The sequence below is a fragment of the Phocoena phocoena genome, chromosome 12 (assembly GCF_963924675.1).
Source record: "Phocoena phocoena chromosome 12, mPhoPho1.1, whole genome shotgun sequence".
Classification (NCBI taxonomy): Eukaryota; Metazoa; Chordata; class Mammalia; order Artiodactyla; family Phocoenidae; genus Phocoena; species Phocoena phocoena.
The window spans coordinates 10,313,286-10,338,957 of record NC_089230.1 but is presented as its reverse complement, the minus strand read 5'-3'; the positions used below and the strand labels follow the sequence as shown (position 1 = coordinate 10,338,957).

At 41.8% G+C, this 25,672-nt stretch overlaps 1 protein-coding gene across 3 annotated transcripts in view; it reads left to right on the top strand.

The window, feature by feature from the left end:
* Positions 1-25,672, top strand: part of ARID1B (AT-rich interaction domain 1B) — a 408,409-nt gene that overhangs the window by 38,209 nt on the left and 344,528 nt on the right. For 2 of the 3 annotated variants that reach the window (XM_065889253.1, XM_065889251.1), the window contains exon 2: positions 11,619-11,813. In XM_065889253.1, coding sequence (XP_065745325.1) covers positions 11,619-11,813 — 195 coding nt within the window. Of the gene's footprint in view, positions 1-11,618; positions 11,814-24,240; positions 24,252-25,672 lie in introns of all 3 variants that reach the window. The other variant, XM_065889252.1, reaches the window with a different exon arrangement.

Below are 25,672 nucleotides of genomic sequence, written 5' to 3'. Positions count from 1 at the left end.
TCCATTGTACTACAGAGAGCAAATTGGATTCTGATTGCAAAATCTGATAATTCGTAGTGGCTGCGTTCCACTCCACAGGGTGAAAGATTCTGAGGCTTACTGGCCTTTGGGAAAATGAATGCTAGGATTGATAAGCAAATGCCTGTCTTACGCACATTAGTGGAGGAGTAGAGGGTATCCATGCCTCATAGTGATTATTCTGGAGTTATACCTCCATATACTAATGATGATGATAAAATCTATCCCTCTTAAAAGGCTGTCCTGTCGAAACTTGACTATTATCTCTAATTCTCTAACAACTCTATAGTGATAGTGGTAGTATTCTTGGTATGTAGCTGAGTTAACTGAGATGCAGAGAAGTTAAGAGGTGAATTTTTTTTTTTTTTGTGGTATGCGGGCCTCTCACTGTTGTGGCCTCTCCCGTAGCGGAGCACAGGCTCTGGACGCACAGGCTCAGCGGCCATGGCTCACGGGCCCAGCCCCTCTGTGGCATGTGGAATCTTCCCGGACCGGGGCACGAACCCGTGTCCCCTGCATCGGCAGGCGGACTCTCAACCACTGCGCCACCAGGGAAGCCCCAAGAGGTGAATTTTTTTAGCATCACACAGCTTTAAAAGTGGTAGGGTTGAAATTTGACTTATTCTCACAAAAGCTTCCTTTGTTGATTGAAATCTATATTTATATGGGAAATATACCATATTATTTCCATTTCTTAAATAAGAGCCTGCTACTAGGTTGTCAGTAGTGATACATGGATATGAACAATATTGCGTACTTAGAGATATAAATTTTAGAAATTGTCAACACCATGATAATAGTTTTACAGTTGTTTTGGATGGTGAGAATAACAAATCTGAGGAAAACAGAAATATATTCAATTATTTTGATATTCCTTTTAGATCTAATTTACTCTTGAAACAAAAAAAATACGTATACACTTTGATTTGTTCATAAAATTACTCTGTTTGCTAAATTACATTTAAAAGTATAGTTTAGGGCTTCCCTGGTGGCACAGTGGTTGGGAGTTGCCTGCCAATGCAGGCGACACGGGTTCGAGCCCTGGTCCGGGAAGATTCTACATGCCGTGGAGCAACTAAGTCTGTGCGCCATAACTACTGAGCCTGTGAGCCACATCTACTGAAGCCCATGTGCCTAGAGCCCGTGCTCCGCAACAAGAGAAGCCACCGCAATGAGAAGCCCGCGCACCTCAACGAAGAGTAGCCCCCGCTCGCTGCAACTAGAGAAAGCCCGCGCTCAGCAACGAAGACCCAACAGCCCCCCCCCCAAAAAAAAGTGTAGTTTAGTCAGACAGTAATTTACTCATTGAATTGACTTACAAGTTGCTGAGCTTGGGGGATTAGGCAAATAGTAGGTTTTGCCAATTTATAAAAATCAGGTAAAAACCAGGAAACCAAAACAGCCTTATATTCTGTTGTACCTAGACGATAGCTACAAATGGGTTTAATATTTGTCTTCTTCACTTCCTGTTCCTTTTCCTGTGGGACAATCTAGTTAGGGATATTTATCAAGTAGTCACAAATATTCTTATGGACTCTGATGAGTGCTATGAAGGAAAAGCACAGTGGTTTTGGAGAGGATCCTGCCTCAGTCTGGAGCTCAGGGAGGGTTTCTCTGAGGACAGGGCTGTAGCGCTGAGTTCTGCAGGAGAGCAGAGCTCCTTCTTCATGGCGGGAACAGTGTCGTTGAAGGCCCAGTGGTGGGAAAGTGTGTGGATTTCCTAGAGGCCCACAGAGGCCAGTATGGTTGGAGGGGGAGATTTCCTGTTGGCCTCAATGACGTGTCCAGCTGACCAGACCTGGTGAGTGGTTGGCTGTGGTGGAGAGGAGAGAGGGGAGTCAGGAGCACCCCTGGACCCTGTTTTGTACATCTGGATGGGGGTGTCTTTCACTGAGATCACAAACAGAAGGGGAGGATCCTGGGTATCCAGGTAGGAATGTTGGGTGGCAGTTGGAAATAGAACTCTGAAGCTGAGAGAAACCAGCCAAGGGTGACACCTTTGGGGGTCACAGACATGAGGAGGTAATGGAAGCTGTGGCTTATGTGAACTTGGGAAAAGTGAAGCTTTGTCTGCAGTGATGCATGATTCTTTGCCTCTTGTACCCCTTGGCCATCAGAGGCCTACAGTCTGATAGAGCCCTGCTGTTTAACCAGCATTGCGGTGTTGAGGAAGTCATTGCTCTTTCTGTTCAGCAAATGTTAATCATGCCAGGCATTCTACTGAGTGCTAGGTATGCAAAGATGAATAAGGCAAAATGTCCACCTTTAATTAACAGTATGCGGGTGAGACAAGAAAGTAAATGGATTAAATTATTGAGTGATTGTTTGCTCTGACTTCAACTTGCTGATTTGTTGAGAGGAAAAGAAAAAAGATTTAGGAACCTCCCACTGTGTGATAAATCCTGTGGTACCTCATTTAATCAGCCCCCCAGCAACGCCAGAGGTGAACACAACTGTGCTGTATTAAATGTGAGCCTAATTTTACGTAGCTAATAAGTAGTATAGGCAGGATTCACACCCAGGTTTGTCTGAGTCTAAGCCACGTCCCTTTCCGTTGTACCTTTTTGTCTCAAGTTCTAAGTGTTTTTCTAAACTTTGGACTATCTATTTTATATATTAGGAAAGATGGAGGAATTTGAAGTGGGCAGGAGGTTGTCATCCAAAGGTAGATACGGACTTGGGCGTGTGTCATGAGCGTAATGGTGAATCGGAAGAGTGCTGTGGATGAGTGGAGTGGAAAGGATTTTCCTAAGGTTTCTGATGAAGACCTTCTTCCGAGAGCTCTGATGCCTGGATTTGTGTCAGGCCTTATGAATGGCACTAGTAGTTAGCTAAGGCTCTGTCCTCTCCCTTGACCTCTTCAGTATTTTTATCAGTGCCGTGGAGGGAGGTATGAATGAAATGGCATGCTGATTTAATTGGTGGTTGACGTCAAGATAGGAAATGCAGTCAGTATGTTAGATGTCAGGCCAGGATAGTGACCAGAAACAAGCAAAATGAAAATAAGCAGAGATAAAAATTTTTGCCACTTGAGTCAGCTAACCAACTGTATAATAGGAGATGGGGGAGGCAGGGTTCTGTCACAGCTGATGGGACGGATCAAGGGCATGATGAGTCTGTCAAATAATACAGGTACCTGAGGCCAGATTTGTACTAATGTAGGATTTGTACTAATGTAGGAGGAGAAGCAAAGTCCTCCCCATGATATGTTTTGTGTTAAGAGGACTAAGAACTGACATATTTTGCTCAGAAAAGGGAAATAGATATAGCTATCTTCAAATATTCTACGAAAGGATCAAAGTAACAAAACCAATGGGTGTAAATTACAAGGAACAGATTTTTGTTATATAGAAGGAAGAAATTCATAACGTTCATGGTTGCAGACACTTTTAGGGGATTCATACGTACATCTTGTATGGACCAATGAGGTTCTTTTCAGTTCTCAGATTCTGTGTTTCATTGATAAATCCTTTATCAGGGTGCCTTAAGAATTGTGTGATCAAATGATAATGTATTAAAGTGCTTTGGAAATGCATGGTAGATGTTGGTCATTATATGATTATGCAGGTCAGGAGGGTCTTTGGATGGGTTTCTAGAGGATATTATACGAACCTCTGACACTATATGCTAAATTTGAGATGTATATACATCCTGGATGTATTTTTTTTTAAAAAAGAGTGTCCCTAAGAGTTAAGAATCACAGCTTCTGATTGTTACTTTTTATGGGTAGTTGATGGAAGTTAGTTTATATACATAGGTAACAACCTATTAATATTTTATTTCTAATCTTAATAATTCTGAAAAGTAAAAATCCAGTGATATTTTAGATTTTTAGATTAGGGATAAAATTTAAAATGTGGTTAGGAAAAAATACTGTGCCTTCTACTCCTGTTTTGTTTAATGATATATATGTGAAAAACAAACTTCTTTATTTAAAACTGTAAATCAAAACATGTTTATTTCAGAGAAAAACTGCTCAAATAAAAGTTGTCTATAATCCCACCTTTACAAAAAAAAAATTTTTATCATCCCCTTGCCCCCTTCCTTCAGATTTCATTTTGTGGCTCCACAAATATGTATGTTCCCTGTAACTTGCCTTAAGGAAACCAAACGAAAAACAAAAATATTGACAATGGCCCTCTTTCCAAGTCAGTATGTGAGTATTTTGGTTCCTCCCTGCCCCTCCTCTCACGTTGTGAATGGCATCATAGTTAGAGGGCATCAGTAATTTGATGGTTCTTAGAGCCAAGAACAAAACAGCCTTTCCTGCCTTGTCTGATGTCTTAGAATTCCAGTTCTTGATCCTTCCTGTACCGTTGTAGAATGTGGCAAATATTCCTGACTGACCAGAGGAGAACCTACAGTGTATTGATAACCAAAGTTGAAGTTTCAGTGTTTTAGTTCGAGTCTTAATTAAACAGGCACTATTTTGCCATTAATAGAAGTAAAAAAAAAAAAAAAAAAAAAAAGTGGTTTTAGATGCTGGGTTGCATTTTTTTTCTACCTGATTCTCATGATCGTACACAGAGGCGTGATACAGCAGAAGGAAATGTGGACCTGAGTCAGGAGACCTGCACTAGTACTGCAGCCCTGGGCCAGTCCCTGCAGCTCCAAGCCTCCATTACGTCATCTTCGGTAATTGGATTCTGTGGTAGTAGTGACAGTGGTAACTGAGAATCTTGGTATTTTCTGGCTTGAAGGGAATATGAATGAAGTGAGGGGAGAATATTTAGTGCCCCGTGCCTGTTTTTGACTTAAACTGATTTTTTTTTTTGCGGTACGTGGGCCTCTCACTGTTGTGGTCTCTCCCGTTGCGGAGCACAGGCGCCGGACGCGCAGGCTCAGCGGCCACGGCTCACGGGCGCAGCCGCTCCGCGGCATGTGGGATCTTCCCAGACTGGGGCACGAACCCGGGTCGCCTCCATCGGCAGGCGGACTCTCAACCACTGCGCCACCAGGGAAGCCCACTTAAACTGATTTTAATGCCATTAGGAGAAGAACTTGACTACTAATGTTGCATTATATATTATCATTGACTTTACGTGCATCTTCTGCGTGTGTGTACAGAAATTGCTTAGTGAGTTTTACTTTTTATTTTCGAAAACACTTTATGTGATCAGTCCTCATTCCCAGGCAGTTATGAGGCACCATGATCCTCCTAAGTCATTTGTGCTGTATGCTAAGTGAGACATAAAAAAGTACAAAGCATGGACATTGCCATTTTAGTCTCCTTGGGAGTTAAGAAGTAACACATAAAAATGAAAAAAACGGTACATGAGTTAAATATCAATATAAGGCAACCCAGAAGTCGGTTACAGCCTGCATAGGAGAGATTCTAGCAGGTCCCACAGATAGTGTTACTGGGGTGTGGTCCTTGATCCAGGGCTTGAGTGAGCTTGGGTTTAGGCAGGCAAAGAGCAGAGCAGCGGCATCCTCCTGCTTGTGTGTGCTGTGAGTGAGGGTGTGGGTGTAGGTGTAGGTGCGGGGACGGAGGCGGCCGAATGTGGGGCAGCCGTGTCCCGCCCACCCCCATCCCCCAGCAAGCCATGGTAGTGTTCCCAGGATGCCTGGGAAAAAACAGGCATTTTATAGTTATATTTAGACATCATCACAGAAAAGTCAACATAGATTGCCTCGCGATATGACAGCCACTGCTTACAGGTCACTCTGGCTGGCCCTGATCGTTATCAACTGAGTTTTCACACAGCTGTAATTCATGCACATCACTCTTAAACGTTTGACATTGTTTTAGATGTACTTTTCCATGTCCCTGTCCGTTCCACTATGCTGATACATTATGGCTCATTCTCATATTCTATAATCGTTGAATAGTTGGGTTGTTTCAGTTTTCTTCTTTGAACAACTAGTCGCTCTGAGATCCTTTTAGTTCTCACTAATTCAATTTTCATTATAATTATGAGGCAGGTATTTCTCGCATTTAGTGAGTGAGAAAACTAAGAAATAGGCACCAATATTCAGAGTCACACAGTGGTATTAAGTGTTGGGATAAGGGCGTGGACCCTCTCTGAGTCCAAAGTCCATGCTTTCCCCCACAGGACAGACCATGCTTTCTCCCTTCAGTATTAGAAATCGTGTAGCTGCAGACACATTTGGATAAATAGCACCCCTGCCCCATTCGAGAGGGTATTATAGTTGGAACAAGATAATAATTTTTGAAGCTTTTGTTTAAAGCTTCTTGTCATGATGGGCTTCCCTGGCGGCGCAGTGGTTAAGAATCCACCCGCCAGTGCAGGGGACACGGGTTCAATCCCTAGTCTGGGAAGATCCCACATGCCACGGAGCGACTAAGCCCATGCGCCACAACTACTGAGCCTGTGCTCTAGAGCCTGTGAGCCACAGACAGTGAGCCCACGTGCCACAACTGCTGAAGCCCACGCGCCTAGAGCCCGTGCTCTGCAACAAGAGAAGCCACCGCAATGAGAAGCCTGCACACCGCAACGAAGAGTAGCCCCCGCTCGCCACAACTAGAGAAAGCCCGCGTGCAGCAATGAAGACCCAACAGAGCCAAAAAATAAATAAATAAAATAAAAATAATAATAAAAAAAGCTTCTTGTCATATTATCCTTCAGAAAGAGTTTACCACTGCTTTATACATACTAGTTCAAATACTCGTTTACTCACATTGGGTTTTATTATTTTTGTCATTTCATACGTAATGGAATATTACTTCAAAAGTTTTCTTTGGTTGCTGGTAAGACAGAACATTTTCCCAAATAATGATTCAAAAGGGGGGAGAGTTTTTCTTTCCTTGAGCTCTTGTTTAATCCAGATATATAGATATGATTATAGATCAAGAAGATGTGATAGTTCTTCTTTCTGTGGGTTTTTCAATGCCTTTCTTCAATTGGTGGTTTAAGGAATTTGGCTGAAAAAATTGTGAAATATTATATTCATAAAGAAACTACTAATAAGATATCCCCTTAACTTGATATTTAGGAGTGAATACGGTTACGTAGATATCTTTATTATAAATACTTGTGTACGTATACTCTGAAAGAGGGATAATGAGGGAATATCTAAGTATAAAAAGCATCAAGTATAGCTGAAGGATGCTAAAAATATATAGGGACTTGTTCTTTAACTTGGATAATCTTTAAAGGGTAGGTGGATTTCCAGGCCAGCCTCTGAAACCCTATTTAACCTATAATACAGCCTAACTGTGCTGCCTGATATGTCTAGAATCTATATTCAAATACATATTTAAAAAATATACTTCGTATTCCTTCTTATTTAGTAGTCCCAGGGATGGGAAACCTTCTGAGACTTTGGAGGATGTAGGCAGCAGTGGCAGCTTGCCAGAAGGAGATCCAGGAAAGGGTGTATGTGTGTGTGTGTGTGTGTGTGTGTGTGTGTGTGAGAGAGAGAGAGAGAGAGAGAGAGAGAGAGAGAGAGAGAGGGAGAGGGGGAGGGAGAGAGAGTTATAACTCATACATACATAACTACATTTTTTTTTTTTTTTTTTTTTTTTTTTTTGCGGTACACGGGCCTCTCACTGTTGTGGCCTCTCCCCTTGTGGAGCACAGGCTCCGGATGCGCAGGCCCAGCGGCCATGGCTCACGGGCCCAGCTGCTCCATGGCACGTGGGATCTTCCCGGACCGGGGCACGAACCTGCATCCCCTGCATCGGCAGGCGGACTCTCAACCACTGTGCCACCAGGGAACCCCCATAACTACATATTTAAATACATACATATCTAAAAACTTACTTGAATAAGGAAGAGTTACAAGAAAGTCTTATCAAGTAATAAAATTCATTAGAAGCTGAGTAACTAAACATAGACTAGTTATGTTAAGACTTCTTTGAAAATGGGCTGGACACACTGTGACTCTAAAAGCACTTGTCTTATTTTATGGAATTGAAGTCCAAATTGCAGCAGTTGTGGAATGGTAACTAGAAAGGAAAAATGTGCTTGGAATAACATATTTAGAGAAATATTTGAGGACTATTCTTAATGTGGTGGTCTCTGATATAACATAAATGATATGTGAGAATTGAAAATGGTGATACTGTAGAATCAATAGAAGGGTAGATGATAAAAATACAAAGTTGTTTTGGGTTAGATGTGACTATGAGAAGTGAACTGATTTTTGGAAAAGTCTTAGATTTGATCTGGGTTTTGTTTTAAGGAGAGAGTTGTAAAAAGCAGGGGTTGAGATCCTGCAGTGGTACATATTTAGTGTTAAAAATAGCAAGAGTACACAGTGGGATGAATTTGGATTGTGGTTGATTATTTAATAATAGGCCATAAGGAGAGAAGGTTGAAATTAAATAATTTGCACCGTGTAAGTATCTTGTTTTCATATCTGAATCTCACTGAAAGGCATTTGATGCATTTTGAGAGGTAGAGATAATCTGTGTATTTCATGCTTTCGATTTTCAGAAATCTCAGGGTTAAGCTAACATTTTGACATGGGTGCAAATTAACTGAATTTTAAGTAGGGCTGTGAGAGTTTATGGCAGTGATGAGAAAGATATTACAAAACAGCTTCAGTCACTGATAAGATGAATTTGCTGCCCTGTTATCTATAGCATTAAAATATAGACATTCCAGTCATTCTCCCATTTTAAATTTCTGCTTTAATTAAGCCAGTTTGGGTCATGCACTGTTTAAAGTCAAGTAAGCAGACCTTTCCTATGCCCCGGCTAATTCAGATTGAATGTGAAGATAGGGCTGCCTCGGGCCCCATATTGGAAATTTAGCCTGAAATCTGATTTACTCTCTGTGGGCCATTCATTCACTCTGCGGATTCTAGCATCACCAGCTCAGCCTTGATTTTCACACTTTCATAGAAAGTTTTATTTTATCTTTTGAAAGAAAGTGTGGAAAATCATTACATTTTGCTTTTCTTAGGCATAAATTCTAATTTAAATCATTCTGAGAAAACTTAATTCTTAGTTTTCAATTTTAGTTTCATTACATGAGGTCACCATGTATGTTTGTATGTTGATTGTGAAGTCAGCACAGTTTGTGTAACATCAGTATATTGTCTGAGCAATTTCTGTCACAGTAAGTAAACGTTTTTCTTGGCTGGTGAAAGTAGCACAGTTGAAATTACATGAAATTGTGAATTTTGAGCAGAGCTGTTTGGCCTACACATATCTTCATTCAGGTGAGATCAGTTCCTGGCAAATTCCTATGAACCCCTCAGGACTAAGCTCAGGTATTTCTATAGGTGGGCTTTGTGAGAACTCAGACCCACTGGCGTGCTCTCTCCTCACGGCCCCTTCAGGATGTCTGCTGGACTGCACTGTCATCTTTGTTCAGCCTGTTCACCTCTCCAGGACAGCCACCGACACTTGTCCACTTTTTGTTTCCAGTGCCCTGCGTGGTGCACACGGTAGATGCTTAGTAAATGTGTGATGAGTGGGTTACTCAAGTCATTGAAATGAGCGCCAGGGTACCCCTAAGAAGGAGGGAGGGCAGAGACTGCGGGCAGCCTTGGGGGATGTGTAGGACTGGGGCTTCTCTTTTTTTACATCTTTATTGGAGTATAATTGCTTGACTGGGGCTTCTTGTAGCTTTCCCGCCTTGGGTTTGGGGTCTACACTCCTGGCTCCCCCTCACCTCCTATTCATGCCCAGCTCCCGGTCTTCCAAGAGCTGCCCTCACCTCTGCAACGAGACTGCCCTCGCCCAGCTCAGCAGTTACCTCCCAGTCACGAGGCGTAGCCAGAGCTTCAGCCCTCACCTGTTGGACTCCTGGGCTGCAGTTGGCATGTTGCGACACCTGCTCCCTTCTCCATAGCACCGTGCTCTCTACAGCCTCTAACTACATTTTCTGACCATTCTTTTGGCCTAGTTGTGGCCCCCTTTTCCCTTCTACCTATTGTTCTCTTTTCATATATTCTTCCTGGGTAGAGTCCTTGAGTTTTATGTGCTTCATATTAATGAATTCATCTAGTATTTACTGAGGAGTTACTGTGTGCCAGGTGCACTGTTTGACTTGTGTCCTGGAGATATAATGTGAGTGAGTAAAACAGAAATTACCGCCCTCCAGGAGCATGTATTCTCTGTATGCTGACTTCCCTATTTATGATTCTGGGTCAGGCCTTCCTCCCCCAGTTGGAAACTCGTGGTGGCTCTTCCTTCTGGGTATTTTCACCTGGATTTCCTTATAGGAACCTCAGTTTTAATATGCAGAATAGTGAAGGCTCCCGCCCCCTGGGGAGGGTTGATTTGCTTCTACTACTGCATGCTGTCTCACCTGGTGTCTTATCATCTGTTAAGCCACCCTTGACACCTGTCTTCCATCACTCACAAGTCGTGCTGTGTTTCCATTCTCTCACTTGAATCTGGGCTTGCTTTTGCCCAGCGCTGCTGCCAGCCCAGGACCTCAGCTCACCTGCCTCTGTGGCAGCCCACCCTGGCTCCAGGCAGCTGCCAAGAGAGTGGTCCTTGCGGAAGGCGGATCTGACTCTATAGTTCTCTGTTAAAAGCACCCGGTGATTTATCCCCAGGGTACAATCTGAAGCTTTTAAAATGGCACGTAAGGCTCACCCATCTACTGGCTTCTGCCTGCCCCAGCTGCCGCTTGGCTTCTTGGATCTAAACTGCCTATGTTTCCTCACACACGCCAGGCAGCTCAGCTCCCTTGAGCCTGTGCTTTATGCTGTTTCTTCTGCTCCGTGGTACTCTGTGCCCTGGCCCTCCGCACCTTGAACGTGGCTTCTTCCATTGACCCTGCTAATCTTCAAGCCTTCCTGAGAGTCCCCGTGTACTCAGTGTGAACATAGAGTCTGGCACACAGTAGGCATCAGTATATGGTTTTGGAAGGAAGGAAGGAGGGATCTGTAGGCCTTTGTAGCACCACGGTGAGGGACTTCCGCCACCACCGCTTTGCTCCTTTGAAGCACCCAGGGCATGAAAGCGCAGACTGAGGCTCCAGTTCGGCTCTCCTGAATGGCCTTGGCCCTGAGGCCCATGGGCTGACTCACCAAGCCAAAAATAAAACTCAAAGTCTAGTTTTGAACTGGTTATGTTTGGTAAGACGCTTACTTGCATAGAGAAGGTGGCTTGTGACTCATAGTCTGGGTGCTTATTCATGTGCACTAGTGATCTTTGAAAATTTTTACCCTAGACATTCTGTGTTATCTGAAATCTATCCTTTCACTTTCTAATGAACACTCAGATGCATTAATGTTTGATCAGGACTTGCAGGCTCAGGTCTAAAATAAAGTAATTGTTCTAAGAATACTTTGAAGTCAGAAAGGGTTCCTAACCACTGACTGTGCTTTGCCTTTGTTACTAGTAAGCTAAAAGGAGCTGGGTGAGATTAACTCATGCCCGTTTCCTGTACGCATAGTAGAATTTTAGATGAATGCGAAATCTTTCCTTATATTGTTTGCTCCAGATCCCTCTTAATTATTAAAGCCTTGCTAAAAGTAAAAAAAATTAAATGTCTTATATCCACCTAGGTTTGTTTCTTAATGTTTTTCTGGGTTTTATTTGTCAGGTCATCGTTTTCAATATTTTCAAAAGAAAGGATAGTTGCGTTTATAATGTATACGTTAGCATAGCAAACTTTCTGCCTTTGTAATAATGACTTAATAAGCCTACTTCTTCATGTATTTCTTCACAGGGCAGCCCAATGGATCCCATGGTGATGAAGAGACCTCAGCTGTATGGGATGGGCAGTAACCCTCATTCTCAGCCACAGCAGAGCAGCCCTTACCCGGCAGGTTCCTACGGCCCCCCAGGCCCACAGCGGTATCCGATTGGCATTCAAGGTCGGACCCCAGGGGCCATGGGAGGAATGCAGTACCCACAGCAGCAGGTTTGTGCTAGTTTTTACTCCACTTCCCCGCACAGTTGGTCCTAGTTTTGTCTTTTACTGTCTACCGAAGATTAGTTTTGAGAGGGGGCATTTCACTGATTTTTCTCTACTTTTTAAAAAATTTCATAGTTTCTTGAAATAATCACAGGTACAATATCTCTCCCCTCTCTTCTAAAGAAAGAAAAGTGACCTTCTTAGAGCAAAGTGGACAGAATTCCTGTTTGGTAGAAAGCCTGTGTTACCAGCTATATTTGAAAGATTGACTGTGTCCTCATTTTGCAGCAAATTATATAGATCTAAGCCCCAAAGTGAACTTGGCTTTCTAATATTTCTCATGTCAGACAGTGTCAAATTTTGAGCTGTGAATAAACTTCTTAGGGTGAAGTTTTAAGTTATTTAAAGGTCTTTCTCATAAAGATGGCATCAGCTTAAAATTTTTTTAGTCTCCCCAGAAGTTATTTTGCTTTTATTTCTTGACGTATTTCTTCTGTATCTTTTGAAAAAAGATTTCTGTATTTCTTATAAGAGAATTTGATGTGTATCAGTTTTCGTAGGTTTGATGGGTTTTGTGTTTTTACATAAACAAAAAAGAGGTTTTCTTCTTTAAAAAAAAAATATTCTTCTCCTTTTTCTCTAGCATCAAATAGTTGGAGTTACCTTAAATGACCATCTACCTTCTGGCAGTAGTAAGCCTACAGTCTCTTGGATACTGGAGAGTATATCCTTGTCATGTTGCCATGAGGAGACTCAGACTTGTTTTAGGGTATTTCGTTTCTAGGAGCACCAGAAAGGCTGATTTATAAATTCCCGCACCATGCCTTTAACCTGGTGGCGCATCGGGTTGATGCCCTGCTTGTTTTCCTGCCTCCAGATAGGTTATTCCACAGTGTTGCCAAGCAACCCGTTCCAGAGTTTCACAGTACTTCCTCTCAGGAAATTCTTCCCCATGTTTGACCAAAAATCACTGTGGAAAAAAGGTTGGATAGAACTTTTGTTCTCTCTAAAGTGAATGTGGAGAATGATATACTTTATATGCTCCATAGCTGTGTCCTAAAAGTTCACAGATAAATGGCACTTCAGCCCTGTCTTTTTAGAGACTGAAAATTGTCTTTCCTCTTTATTTTAGTTTGTCCTTTGGCGATATTTTTATGTTAAGGCAGTTGTAAGGAAAGATAGAAGCAGCTCAGCCTTTGAATCCCAGCTGTTGGTTCTTTAAATGGCCTTCGTTATTGTCAGAAGTTCTCACCCCTTGTTTATTAAAGATTGGGCACTCAGAATTTTAGCAGTCAGTTGCATACTTAATTGTATTGTACTTTGATTCAACATTACTCCTTTCTTCCAGTAATACTTTGCTGCCTAGAATAAAATTCTTTAGTTGAGGCTGCTAATTATGAGAGGGAGTTAATTTGTAAATGATTGAAAAGTAAGATGACAGTTGTGATTTTTTTTTTCCTCTCTCTTTCTCTCTTCCTTTTATTTTATTTTATTTATTTTTACATTTTAAAGCTAATTTTCCCTTAGTTGAGGGGAAGAAGGCCCAGGCAGCCAGCCGAATAAAGTCCTGATTCTGCTCTACAGCTGATTTCTTTTGGGCTCTGACAGTTCTGTATGATACTCTGGCCACAGGAAGAGAGTAGAGACAGAAGGGCAGTGAGAAATAGCAGGACAGGTGGAGGGAAGTAGATGCCGCCACTCCCTGTTCCTGCACCTTCCTTTCCACCATGTTTTCCTGAAGGGAAATTTGAGAGTCATTTCAAAAGGAGCTGTTCATGGCAAGCTACTCGATGAACCTTTACCTTTTTCTCTGAATGAGTTAAAGTCTTATTCGAAGTTTAAGACGTTGGTTTATTTTGCAATCCCAAAGTGGGAATCTAACAAATGGAGAGGTGTGAAGAATGATTACCTAGGAATATTTTTTTCATTATTTTCTTCCCACATATGTAAGGCTAAAACTAGAGGACATACACAGTTACATAGAATAACCTTAGTTTTCTTAGCTTTTCTGTTTTATTTCATCCTGGTGGATTTACATACTTTCAAAATCCAGTAACTCTCGGATTTATTTGAAGGGACAAATGGATAAAGGTTACCCACCAAGTATTTTAGCAAATTTTTAATTAAGATTTTAGATTAGGTATTTTACTACTAACCCAAAAAAATGCCTAATTCTGATTAAGCACAGATCTTTCTGATAATGAAAGAAAAGTAGGGTATCTGGTAAGAAATGGAATGCCCTGGCTGTCACACTTCCATATTGAGTTAATCATAATCGGACGTTCTAAATAATCTTTATTGCTTTTTTACTTTTTCATTTAGTTATAATATGACCTTGAAGTATTGTTTTTTTGTTTTGAAACCTAAAAGGCTAAAAAGAACTGCCAATGCATTTTTGAATGTGTGTAACATTTTAAAGGGGACACACAGCATAGTACCAAGTTCATGTGATCAGTTAGGTGTAGGCTAATTAATAGCTTTGGAAAGGAAAAAAAATAATGTGGGTTTTGGTAAAGGTTATTAGAACACATTTATTTTTTTAGCTTTAGTCTGTGTCCTTTGGTGAGGAATTTTCGGTGAGTTGCTTTATTTGCGAATTTTGGATAATTATAAACTTGGTCCACAAACAAGGTCCTGGCACAGTGATTGGCTGCCAGTCCTATCCATCTTCTCTTAGTGCTGATGTAATTGGCTAAGCATTGTTGTGGTCATGGCTGGTAATGTTCTTCAGGGAAAAAACTGGAAGATAATGATGACATTGAGTTTTTATTGAGTGGACATCACAACCTAGGCATGACTTTACTTTGGACGGCCTCCAAAGCTTTCTGTGCTTGGTTTGTGAACCTCTAATGAGCTGAATCCAGTTCATTTAATATTGCTCATATATTTCTGCAAAGGATTAAAATGTAGGAATTCAAGTTTGTATGTTGAGTTGCCCACTTACTAGCTGAGTGGTAAGTTGTCTTTGGCTCAGGGGTCACAGTTTGATTCCTGGCTGGCGTTCTACTCCTGTGACAGGAATTTTAAATGAGTATTCTGTTAGAAAGAACCACAGTGCTTATATGAAATTTAACATGCATAGTATCACTGCTTACTTTTTGTCTCGGAGAGTTAGGGGAAACTGGCCACTGAGTGTTGGATTTTAGTATTAACCTGGGGATTCTTGATTTGTACGGTGATAATTTTATTTTTGAACTATACTCATGACTGGGTCTTTGAAGCATGATGTGATAATAGTACAACGTTTTGGTATTTATTAACTGGAACTAGACTTGTGGTCTTTCACTTGCTGATTCTCTCACATCATCAGACAAATACATGGTAAACAGATTAGTTTTGCACCGTGTCCTAAAAACTAGTCTACTTGGGTTTTTATTGAGCTGAGAGGGGAAATGAATTTTCTGTGCCTCTGTGGAGAATGTTCTGCCTCTAGGCTCCTGGAATTCAAACCTGGGGATGGTTAACAGAAAGAAGTACACTGGTTGATTTCATCTAATACGGAGCTACATAGAGGATGTATAATCTTTAAGGTTACTAGAATCTGACTCTGAGTTTTTTAGATTTTGTGTATTTAAACTTAGACACCAATGTATCCTTTGCTTGATCGGGGATGTGGCTGAGCAAATGTTTTATTTCATTTTTCTTGTCCTTTGTGATCATAAATGTATACATAGGCCTATGCTGACTTGCTTTAAAAAAGATTTGTCATATAAAAGAAATAACACCGAGAATAGGTTACAGAAGCGAAGTTATATTTATTTGTGTCAAGCTGATTTCAATTATGTGGTCTGAGATTTTTCTCAAGTTATCAAGTGTTATTGGACTGGTATTTTAACTCTCCATATCTTGTTGCAGATGTTTGTATAACCTGATACCTGTTGGAATTATAAAACCAGGGAAGGAGAAAAAGGGCAAAGTGAGAGATGTATAAGTTCATGAGTGCTTTTGCAATGGGAAAACATGACTTTTTAGTTTTTAAACACATCTGTATTGCGAAGACCTTTACAACAAGAATATGGAATATAATTATTGCTTTGAAAGATATCGTGGCAAAATTAAATAGAACTTGTTATTTTTGTTAAGGTGACCCATCTGAACTTATCACTTTCAATCTAAATAACAACTGAATTAAACACCAAGGTTGTTTTGAAAAAGGCTTTAAAAATGAATAGGTGTTTTAATTTGTGCCTTTATCCTCTACACCCTTTGGATGTGTCTATTTTGCTGTGTGTTTTTTGAGTAGAATATTTATTTCAGAACATAAGCATTTTATTTGGTACCATCTTAACAGCCAAAACACTTCTTCCAATGCACATATTTAATTTGGCAGCAGATGTTTCTGAAAGGAGACAAACATTACAATTGTTTGGCTAAAATAAATGTTTTCTTTGGGGTTATTAAGGAGCCAATGAATTCTAGGATTCCCACCTGTGTTACTTTATATTGTTAATCTATTCTGGAAAAAAATTGCTTTTTAAAATACAGTTAAAATTATGTTTCGATATAGTTTTAACAATGTTTCTGAAAAGTAAGGAAGAATGGAGTGAGAAGGACTGGTTAAAAGAGTTTTTTTTTTTTTTTTTTTTTTTTTTTTTTGCGGTACGCGGGCCTCTCACTGTCGTGGCCTCTCCCATTGCAGAGCACAGGCTCCGGACGCGCAGGCTCAGCGGCCATGGCTCACGGGCCCAGCCGGTCCGCGGCATGTGGGATCTTCCCGGACCGGAGCACGAACCCGTGTCCCCTGCATCGGCAGGCGGACTCTCAACCACTGCGCCACCAGGGAAGCCCTAAAAGAGTTTTTTGACATGAAATGTTTATTTAGACTTACTCTCTGAATCCTAAGTGTGAATTCGATAGTCAGGGCTTAATTTTAGTTTTCTCTAAAACAGAGCTGAGACTTCCTATTTAAGGAGCATAATAGGGTGTGATAGGATGAGAAAGGAAGGCTTGACTTAGTGAAATAAAGGAAGACTTAACATAATGGAGAGGAATGGGTGCCTAGTGTCTGTTTTACCTTCAGAGTCTTAATTTTTTGATAGTTTGTATTCACTCAGAGACATCTACCTGTACTAAATAATATATTAAACATGTATTTTACATGTATATAGATATATACATATATAAACAAACAAATCAATAAGATGAAGGTAAACTTTTTGGCCAGTAAAATAGTGAATGCTTTGAGATTTCTATTGCTGTGTATTCACAGCATTTTTATATATGCATGTTCTGTTCTAAGAGAGTTGGAGCCAAGCTGCTTTGCTTGTATACCTGAAACGTTTGGAGTTTTTTTTAGCGGGTTGCAGACTGTATAAATAATGGCCTTTTGTTGGCCACATTTTGTCTTGATTTCCTCACTTGTTCTTCATCAGTGAATATGAAGGTATATAAGCTTTACACCTAACATTTCTGCTTCCAACTAGATAGCAGATGCTACTGTCTTTGATGCCAGAGTTCCCTGTAGATGGAGTTTTGTACCAAGAAAATATTTTTGAAAAGATCTCTAGATATGGTAATTTTTAGTTGTGCTTTAAAATTTAAATTTCTGGACTATTTAACTGGTTTTATTTACTTCTTATATTGTAGTTGAATTTCAACATATTTTGAAGCATTCAGTGTGACATTCTTAACAGAGGTGTGTTAGAAGAGGTTGAATTTTAGGTTAAATATAAAGTTTTAAATCTTTAGCTTTTTTTCTTAAAAATGAGGTAAGACCAGGTTTTATACTTGAAATTTTAATGAGAAAATGTGAAATGATTTCTCTTGTAGTTTGGAAAACTACTTTTTTAAAAAAATTAATTAATTTTATTTTTGGCTGCATTGGGTCTCCGTTGCTGAGTACGGGCTTTCTCTAGTTGTGGCAAGCGGGGGCTACTCTTTGTTGTGGTGCGCGGGCTTCTCATTGCAGTGGCTTCTCTTGTTGCGGAGCATGGGCTCTAGGCATGTGGGCTTCAGTAGTTGTGGCACACGGGCTTCAGTAGCTGTGGCACGTGGGCTCTAGAGCGCAGGCTCAGTAATTGTGGTGCAGGGACTTACTTGCTCCGTGGCATGTGGGACCTTCCCAGACCAGGGCTCGAACCCGCATCTCCTGCATTGGCAGGCGGATTCTTAACCACTGCGCCACCAGGGAAGTCCTGGAAAGCTACTTTTATATTAGGAAGTTTATACTGGTGTGTGTGTGTGTGTGTGTGTGTGTGTGTGTGTGTGTGTGTATTTATTATTATTATTATTATTTTTTAACCTGGATATTTACATTGCCCTAGAAATTTTAAAGGTTACATACAGTGTATAGTGCCTATTCTCTGCTGGTAGCTTATTCTGTTTTTTCATTTACATATGAGTTCTATGTATTTTACATATCTAGACATTCAACCTAAAATATCTGTTAAGCTTTTCTATTATATTTTTATTTTTGAAATGTAAAACTCAAGTATACGTTTTAGGCAGCGTTATAATCACCTGGATATTTAAATACATTTGGTTTATTTGCTTTCATCAAAGAAACATTTAGTGTGATATTTATGTTAAAATTTAAACAATTCAGTTAAAGCTAACAGTTGATAACAGTAAAATCAACCAACCACATTCCTTCACAGCTCCCTGAAAAGCAAACGGTAAAAACAAAAATACCAGAAGATAAATTGAAAGTTAAACTAAGTGGCTTAGCTTAGGCCAGTGGTTCTCAAACTTCGCAGAAGGTTAGACTCTCCTACAGTGCTTTGACACCTCCCAGATGGATGCCCATATCAATGGCATCTGAATGTAAAAGCTTCCCTCTTTCTGAGCTCCACAGGTGACTCTTCTGTGCAGCTAGGGTTAACAACCAGGTGTCAGAGATAGACACAGAAGCAGCTTCCTGACCTGCAGGTGTACGCCCTGGGTGCTTGCTCTCCAGCCCTCCTCCAGTGAGTCAGAAACCCACCACTGCTTAAAGGGAAGAAATGTGGCCAGAACCAGGAGTTGGGACAGTTCAGTCCTTGTCAGTTAATGCTTAATCTATGTGCAGTACTGGAAAAATCTGTATCTGCTCACCTGCTAAGTGAGTTTGACTGTAAGGTCTCCCAGCTTGGATTTTCCCTTTAAGATAGTAGTAAGTTAATGTCTTTTTATTTTAGTTTTAGAGTTTAGAGTCTTGTCATTTCAAATATAGTCTGGTGAAATTTAAGGGTTAACGCTTGACAAGTTGTATTAGTACAGCTACTAACCCAAATTCTTTAAAATTCTTTCTAAAGGGGAAAGAGATTAGCTCAAAGATTAGCAAATTGTTGTAATCAGTACAATAAATTATCTTCTAACTTTTTTTTCAATACATTTATTTATTTATTTTTGGCTGCGTTGGGTCTTTGTTGCTGAGCGTGGGTTTTCTCTAGTTGCGGCGAGTGGGGGCTACTCTTCATGGTGGTGTGCGGGCTTCTCATTGTGGTGGCTTCTCTTGTTGCAGAGCACGGGCTCTAGGTGCGCGGGCTCAGTAGTTGTGGCACGTGGGCTCGGTGGCTCTAGAGCACAGGCTCAGTAGTTGTGGTGCACGGGCTTAGTTGCCCTGCGGCATGTGAGATCTTCCTGGCCCAGGGCTCGAACCCGTGTCCCCTGCGTTGGCAGGCGATTCTTAACCCCTGGGCCACCAGGGAAGTCCCCTAATTTATTATTTTTAAAGTGAAAATTTTCTCAGAGAACCTCTTCCTTCTGAATACCTGGTGTGTGTTAGATATGTAGAATGTTATTTTTTTTAATATGTAGAAAATCTTAAGTTTGAGGTGCTAACTTTACTTGGAGTCACAAAAAGAATCAAAGAGAGCCAGTAATTACTTACACATTTTACACACTATTACTTTCTAAGTAGTTCTGAAAATAGTGTATACTGTACAACATTGGGATAAACTGTGTACAGTGAATTCTTAATGGAAATAATAAGTTTTAAAAGATTTGTCCTGTGCCGTTACCTCACCTCCTCTTTCACCTCCACAAAGAAGAGTTGGATGGCTTTGCTTTTGTATTTTAAAAACAGGTTTTTTCCTAAGGGTAAAGGAAGTCTCTTCTTTTATATTAGTGGAAGAAAGTTAAATTCTTTCTGGTAAAAAGTTGTTTATGGCAGTTTGATTATTTTTATATGCAACATATCTATTAAGGCCATTTGCCCTTACAGTTTTGAAAATAGCTATAAAAGTTAAAACTGTAGTTGTGAATGGAATTAGGAAAACACGTTAGTAGAGAGGGAGAAGAGAAAGAAGGGTGGAAGCATGAAGGGAAGAGGGGATTACAAGGAGAAAAAGCAGGAAGCCACAGCAGCCTTGCTTTTCTCAGTGGGACTGTGTGGACGCCTCACTACCACTGGGGACCTTGCTCAGTCCAGGTTTCTCTGACCTCAAGAGGAACTCCTTACGTGGAGCCAGGTGCTAGAAAGTTCCTGGAAATTCTGGAGCTGAGACTTGAGTGTGGTTAGTGTGTGTGTATAACATGAACATCCCTTGCCTACTAACAAAGTCCGAAACCCAAGATTAGTAACTGTCTACAGCAGCAGGCATTACGCAGCTTCCCATTTCCTACAAAGAAGTGTGTTTAATCTAGAAAACAGATTGTTCCAAAGATTTAAGCAAATTGGTCTCCCTTTATTGGTATTAAATCATTAAGAGTATACTTTTTTTTTAATTAACTACCAAACAGACCAATGGAATTGGCTCTTCAGGGTTAGTCAAAGACACTGCCTTTGTTCTAGACAACATCAAACATTCAGAAACAAAAAGTAAGATGAATAGCAAAAAAAAAAAAAACCCCAAAAAACAAACAAACTCAGAAAGTACTGGAATAAAAATGCAAAAAATCTATCATTGCTGAGGTAATTAAGTTTTACTTAATGGTCCTGAGACTGAAAAAATCTAGTTCTACCTGGATGGTTGTAGGAGCTGGTCGCAAGGAGGGCTGGGGAGATGTCTGCTGGGAAGGGAACACCAATTTGAGATGTTTCCACAGAAAAGACAGCCAAGCAGGGACGGTTTCCGAACACTAAAAGTAAAAAGTTCCTTTTTAATCAATTATCATCATCATCATTGCTGCCAGAGAGAACTGCGGAAGAGCTGAGGGTTAGAATAATTGTTGGTCTGTGGGCTTCAGAATATTCCTTAAAACAGTCAGCCAAGGGGCTTCCCTGGTGGCGCAGTGGTTGGGAGTCCGCCTGCCGATGCAGGGGACACGGGTTCGTGCCCCGGTCCGGGAAGATCCCACATGCCGCGGAGCGGCTGGGCCCATGAGCCATGGCCGCTGAGCCTGCGCCTCCAGAGCCTGTGCTCCGCAACGGGAGAGGCCGCAACAGTGAGAGGCCCGCGTACTGCAAAACAGTCAGCCAGAAAGGAGACTTCCCTTTCCTTTAGTTACTATGTTACCTTGAAATTTCCAATAAGATTTTGAGATAGCCCAGTAATCTAGGTATCTAGATTATCTAGATATCTGAGTATCTACGCCTAGGTATATAGGCGTTTTACATCTTTGGAGGGTCTTCTCAGTGTTGTGGGCTTCATACAGAAACGACTTTCCTTCTCTACTTCCTACCTGTATGTCCCTTGCCACTTGTCAGGGTCTCAGAGATGAGAGGATCTTATTCCCCGGTAGTTGGCCAAATTCTCATAGTTGGAGAGAAGAGGAGAGACCAGAGTTCCCTTCCAAGTGCACTGGGCTGCCAGAGGGAGAGCTCTCTCCCTTGTCCACTGTTGTCTGCGGCTGAGTTCTCCCCCATTCTTCTTCCTCGTTGACTTAAAAAATAAAGGGTGGAGGGAGTGATAACATGTGACATCACTGGCCCTGTCTTCACGACATCAGGTGTATCACAGCACATGTAGAGAACGTCCCAGAATGACAGTTAAAGGACATTTTACTCCACACATGCAGCACATCGCAAGAGTAATAAAGTACAGAGTGAACAGTGAAGCAGAGGGATCTGGGGGGATTCCAGTTCTGACCACAGCTGCTAAAAGCTGCAGAAATGGGGCAACGAGCAACGTGCAGCGTGTGTAGTTCCAAGTCAGATTCGGCTATGGTCAGTCTAACTGGAAGAATTTAAGTCATCTGAATGCATCCTAGCTGCAAGGGAGGCTCTGAATTTGAGTTCTGAATTCATAACTGGCGGGGGGCAGGGCGGGGTGCTTTTGGTTACTAAATCTTTGTAGAGAACACTTGACGGTTCCTAAGTTTCTCCTGTGTAAAAAAACACCTGCTCCATTTCCTCCTACAGTTTTCCTCACTACATAAATGGCAGCTTTGTGCTTCTGCTTTGCTTGCCCAGGCCCAAACCTCACAGTCATCCTCTCTTTCTCAGCCTTTCAATCTGTTAAATAATCCCATTGCCCCCTTTTTTCAAGATAGATCCCGAAACTGAGTACTTCTCACCACCTTGACAGCTGCCACCCTGTGGCCAGGCCCCCATCTCCCATGTGGATTATCACAGCGGACTCCAGAATGGTCCTTTGAGGGCGTACGTCAGGCCCTGGCCTTGCCTCTGGGAGTCCCCCCTTCACTGAGGGTCCCCGAGCCTCCACTACTGACCCTCACCCCTCAGAATACCATCTCTCTTCCTCTGTGCCTTCGTGTTTGTCCTTCCTGCGCCTCTCAGGCTTTGGCCAGGTCTGTGTGAGTCTTGCTGTCTTATTACTTCTAGCTTTCTGTTCAAAGGAATGTTAACTTGAGGTGCCGTCTCCGACTCGCTGGAGTAGAAGCACACACTCATCCCGCCCGGGCACTCGTCCTTCCTCCGCCGCGCTTACCACCTGCGTGTGCTTGCTCCTGTTCGGGCAGAAGCTCCGGGCAGCAGGCACTTGGTTTTGCCCCGCTGTAGCCCATCATCTAGAGCAGTACGTGACACTTCACGAACATTTTCAAACAAGCGAAGGAAAGAATTTGCAGAATTGTAGCCTCTGGCCAGTGAGATCCGTGGACCCCAGTGCAGAGAGGTCTGAGTGTGGTAGCGGCGCATCTGGCACCTGTGCTCAGCTGCGGGCAGGCTCTTTTCCCGTTGCCTCCTTAGATTCCAGTTGAACTCAGTGACCAGCTCCTTTGCTGACCTGTAGGAAGCCTGCTGACGTCTCTGAGCTGTACTTTTAACCCTGTTTTTAGACCCCTGAGGAGTTTCTGATGCCTGAGCTAGTTATAGCAGCTGGTTTTCTGTCGTCCCTTATTTCAGTGCGTGCAGTGCAGGGCCCTGTATTCCTTCTGGCTGGGACTGACGCCATTGACTGGGCTGGAGACAGCTGCTGCATGACTGCCTGGCCGGTGGTGTCCCTCTGCATTTGCCTGTTTAGTGTAGCGCTCTCAGGAGGGAGAGGAGCTAAGATTCTAGCTCAGAGCTGACTCAGATTTGGTGCCGGTGCGCTGCGAGCTCAGCTCTTCGTCCGAACACCGGCCATCTGACGTTGTTTGCTGTGGACCACCCCTGCCCTCCACCCCCAAACGGTTAGGAGGCCGTTTATAGAAAGACAGTTTTCCGGTAGGGATTTACTGCCGGAGGGTAGAGAATTCCTTCCCAGTGGAGGCAGAGCTCTGTCCTGTGTGGTGGAAGTATGGGGGCTGTGAAATGATGGGGGAACATTTTACATCCATGCTCATACTGGAATTGTGTAAAAGTCAGTGTTTATTTATGGAGAAAACCGTGAAGTTTGACATTTTAGTTCTCCGTAAGTGGAATTGATAAGTTGAGCTCACTATTCTGAGTAGACGTGCTTTATGGGGCCAGAGCACTTCGCAGACGCTTAGCTTTTAGAAAGGGTATATTGCGGACAGAGATTTGGAGCTGTAGCCTTTACACCCACACTGCACTGTAGCTTGTTTCCGGAAGTGGAGGTTGCGGCTACACCTAGGAGTAGAGAAAGGTGATTTAGCCTGAACCTTTAAAAATTACTGCCGTGTGGTTTATTCCCGTTGAGGATGTATGGTAGGTAAGTAATTCTCACTTTCCAGGAAGGACAGGAATTACCAACCCCCTCCTCCCCCCACAGTGTCCTTGTCTTCTTCCTGGGCCCGTTTTCCTAGTACTCTTGAGAGGCGGTCACTAGATGACAAAGTACAGTCGTGGCGCCAGGTATTATACTAATAAGTACTTTTACATTACGCTCATTTAATTCTTGCCACGCGATTTATCTCCATTTTAAATTATTATTAATAATAATAGCTAGCGTTTGTTAGGGCTTATTCTCTGTCAGGCACTGTTTTTCTTGCTTTACGTCGATTAACTCAGTCCTCACGATGGCCTTCTGAGGTATAGGTGTTAGGATCCTCAGTTTACAGATGAGGAAAGTGAGGCGAGAGAGGTTGATCAGGTTGTTCAAATTTACATGCTTACTAAGTGGCAGAGCAAGGACTTCAGATTCTTGGCGCTTTAAGTCTGGGCCCGTGCTAGCACTACATTTTATGATTCTGGTGAAACTGGAACGCTTCTCATCACTGAGACTAGGATTCATTTGAGTTCTTAAATAATAAGACGGATTATAATTAAGGTAGCCTCATTTTGACATTGCATATTAGTTTCATGGAAAGTCCTTTGTGACTTTTACCAAGTTGAAAACCGAATGTTACCATGTCTATCACACTTAGAGTTTTTTTTTTTTGCGATACTCGGGCCTCTCACTGCTGTGGCCTCTCCCGTTGTGGAGCACAGGCTCCGGACGCGCAGGCTCAGCGGCCATGGCTCACGGGCCCAGCCGCTGCCGCGGCATGTGGGATCTTCCCGGACCGGGGCACGAACCCATGTCCCCTGCATCGGCAGGCGGACTCTCAACCACTGCGCCACCAGGGAAGCCCTAGAGTTTTTTTTTTAATTGAGGTGAAATTCACACAACATAGAAATAACCACTTTAAAGTGTACAATTCAGTGACATTTAGTACATTCACAGTATTGCATAACTATCACCTCTGTCTAGTTCCAAAATTTTTTTGTCACCACCAAATGAGACCTCTGTGTCCATTAAGCACTCACTTCCTGGTTCCTCCTCCCCCTAGGTCCCCTCCCCCTGGCAACCACTAATCCGCTTTCTGTCTCTCTAGATTTGCCTATTCTGGACACTTCATATAAATGGAATCATATAATATGGGACCTTTTGTGTCTGGCTGATTTCAGGGTTCACGCCTGTGGTAGCATGTATCAGTGCTTCATTCCTTCTTTTGTTTGAACATTATTCCATTATGTGGATAATACCACATTTTATTTATCCATTTATCTGTTGATGGATGTTGGGTCATTTCCACTTTTTTGCTATTGTGATATGGAAATACATAAAGAAGCTAAGTTCTGAATAAAAACGTAAACATTGTTCATTTCCCCCTTAAACGAGTTTACTGGTTGACTTTTATGTTCATCTCTGACCTCTGCTTTTATAAATAGGGATGTAAAAAACTGCACCTGTCATCACTTTTTCTGATTATTGCCAGTTTTATCTGTTATTATTGCCCCTGATAACATATTTTAGGGCATCTTTTCTTGTTTTTTTTTATTAGTATTCATTACATTGTTTTTAATATTAATGACAAGATGTAAGCCTGGCATTATATGATTATTAAACATTAGTTACATGGAAATCCAGAGTCACACATGAATTAAGTCAGATGATTTCTTTTCAAGGTAAAGATGTAAGGGATGACTTACCTTGTTTTAAGTTGATTACCTTATTCTTATAATTCGAATATGAGTAAGGAAGGTCGCAAATCCTTCGTTGCTAGTGGCTCACCTGCCATTTGGAAACCTGCATTTGAACTTACGTTTTGATTGCTTTGCCGAATATGCACGCTTGAATCATTCCTACAGATAACATATGGTTGCAATATCCAGCAAGTTAATTATAAAAATTAGATTAAAAAGGACACCAGTGTCAGTGTCAGTATTCGCAAAT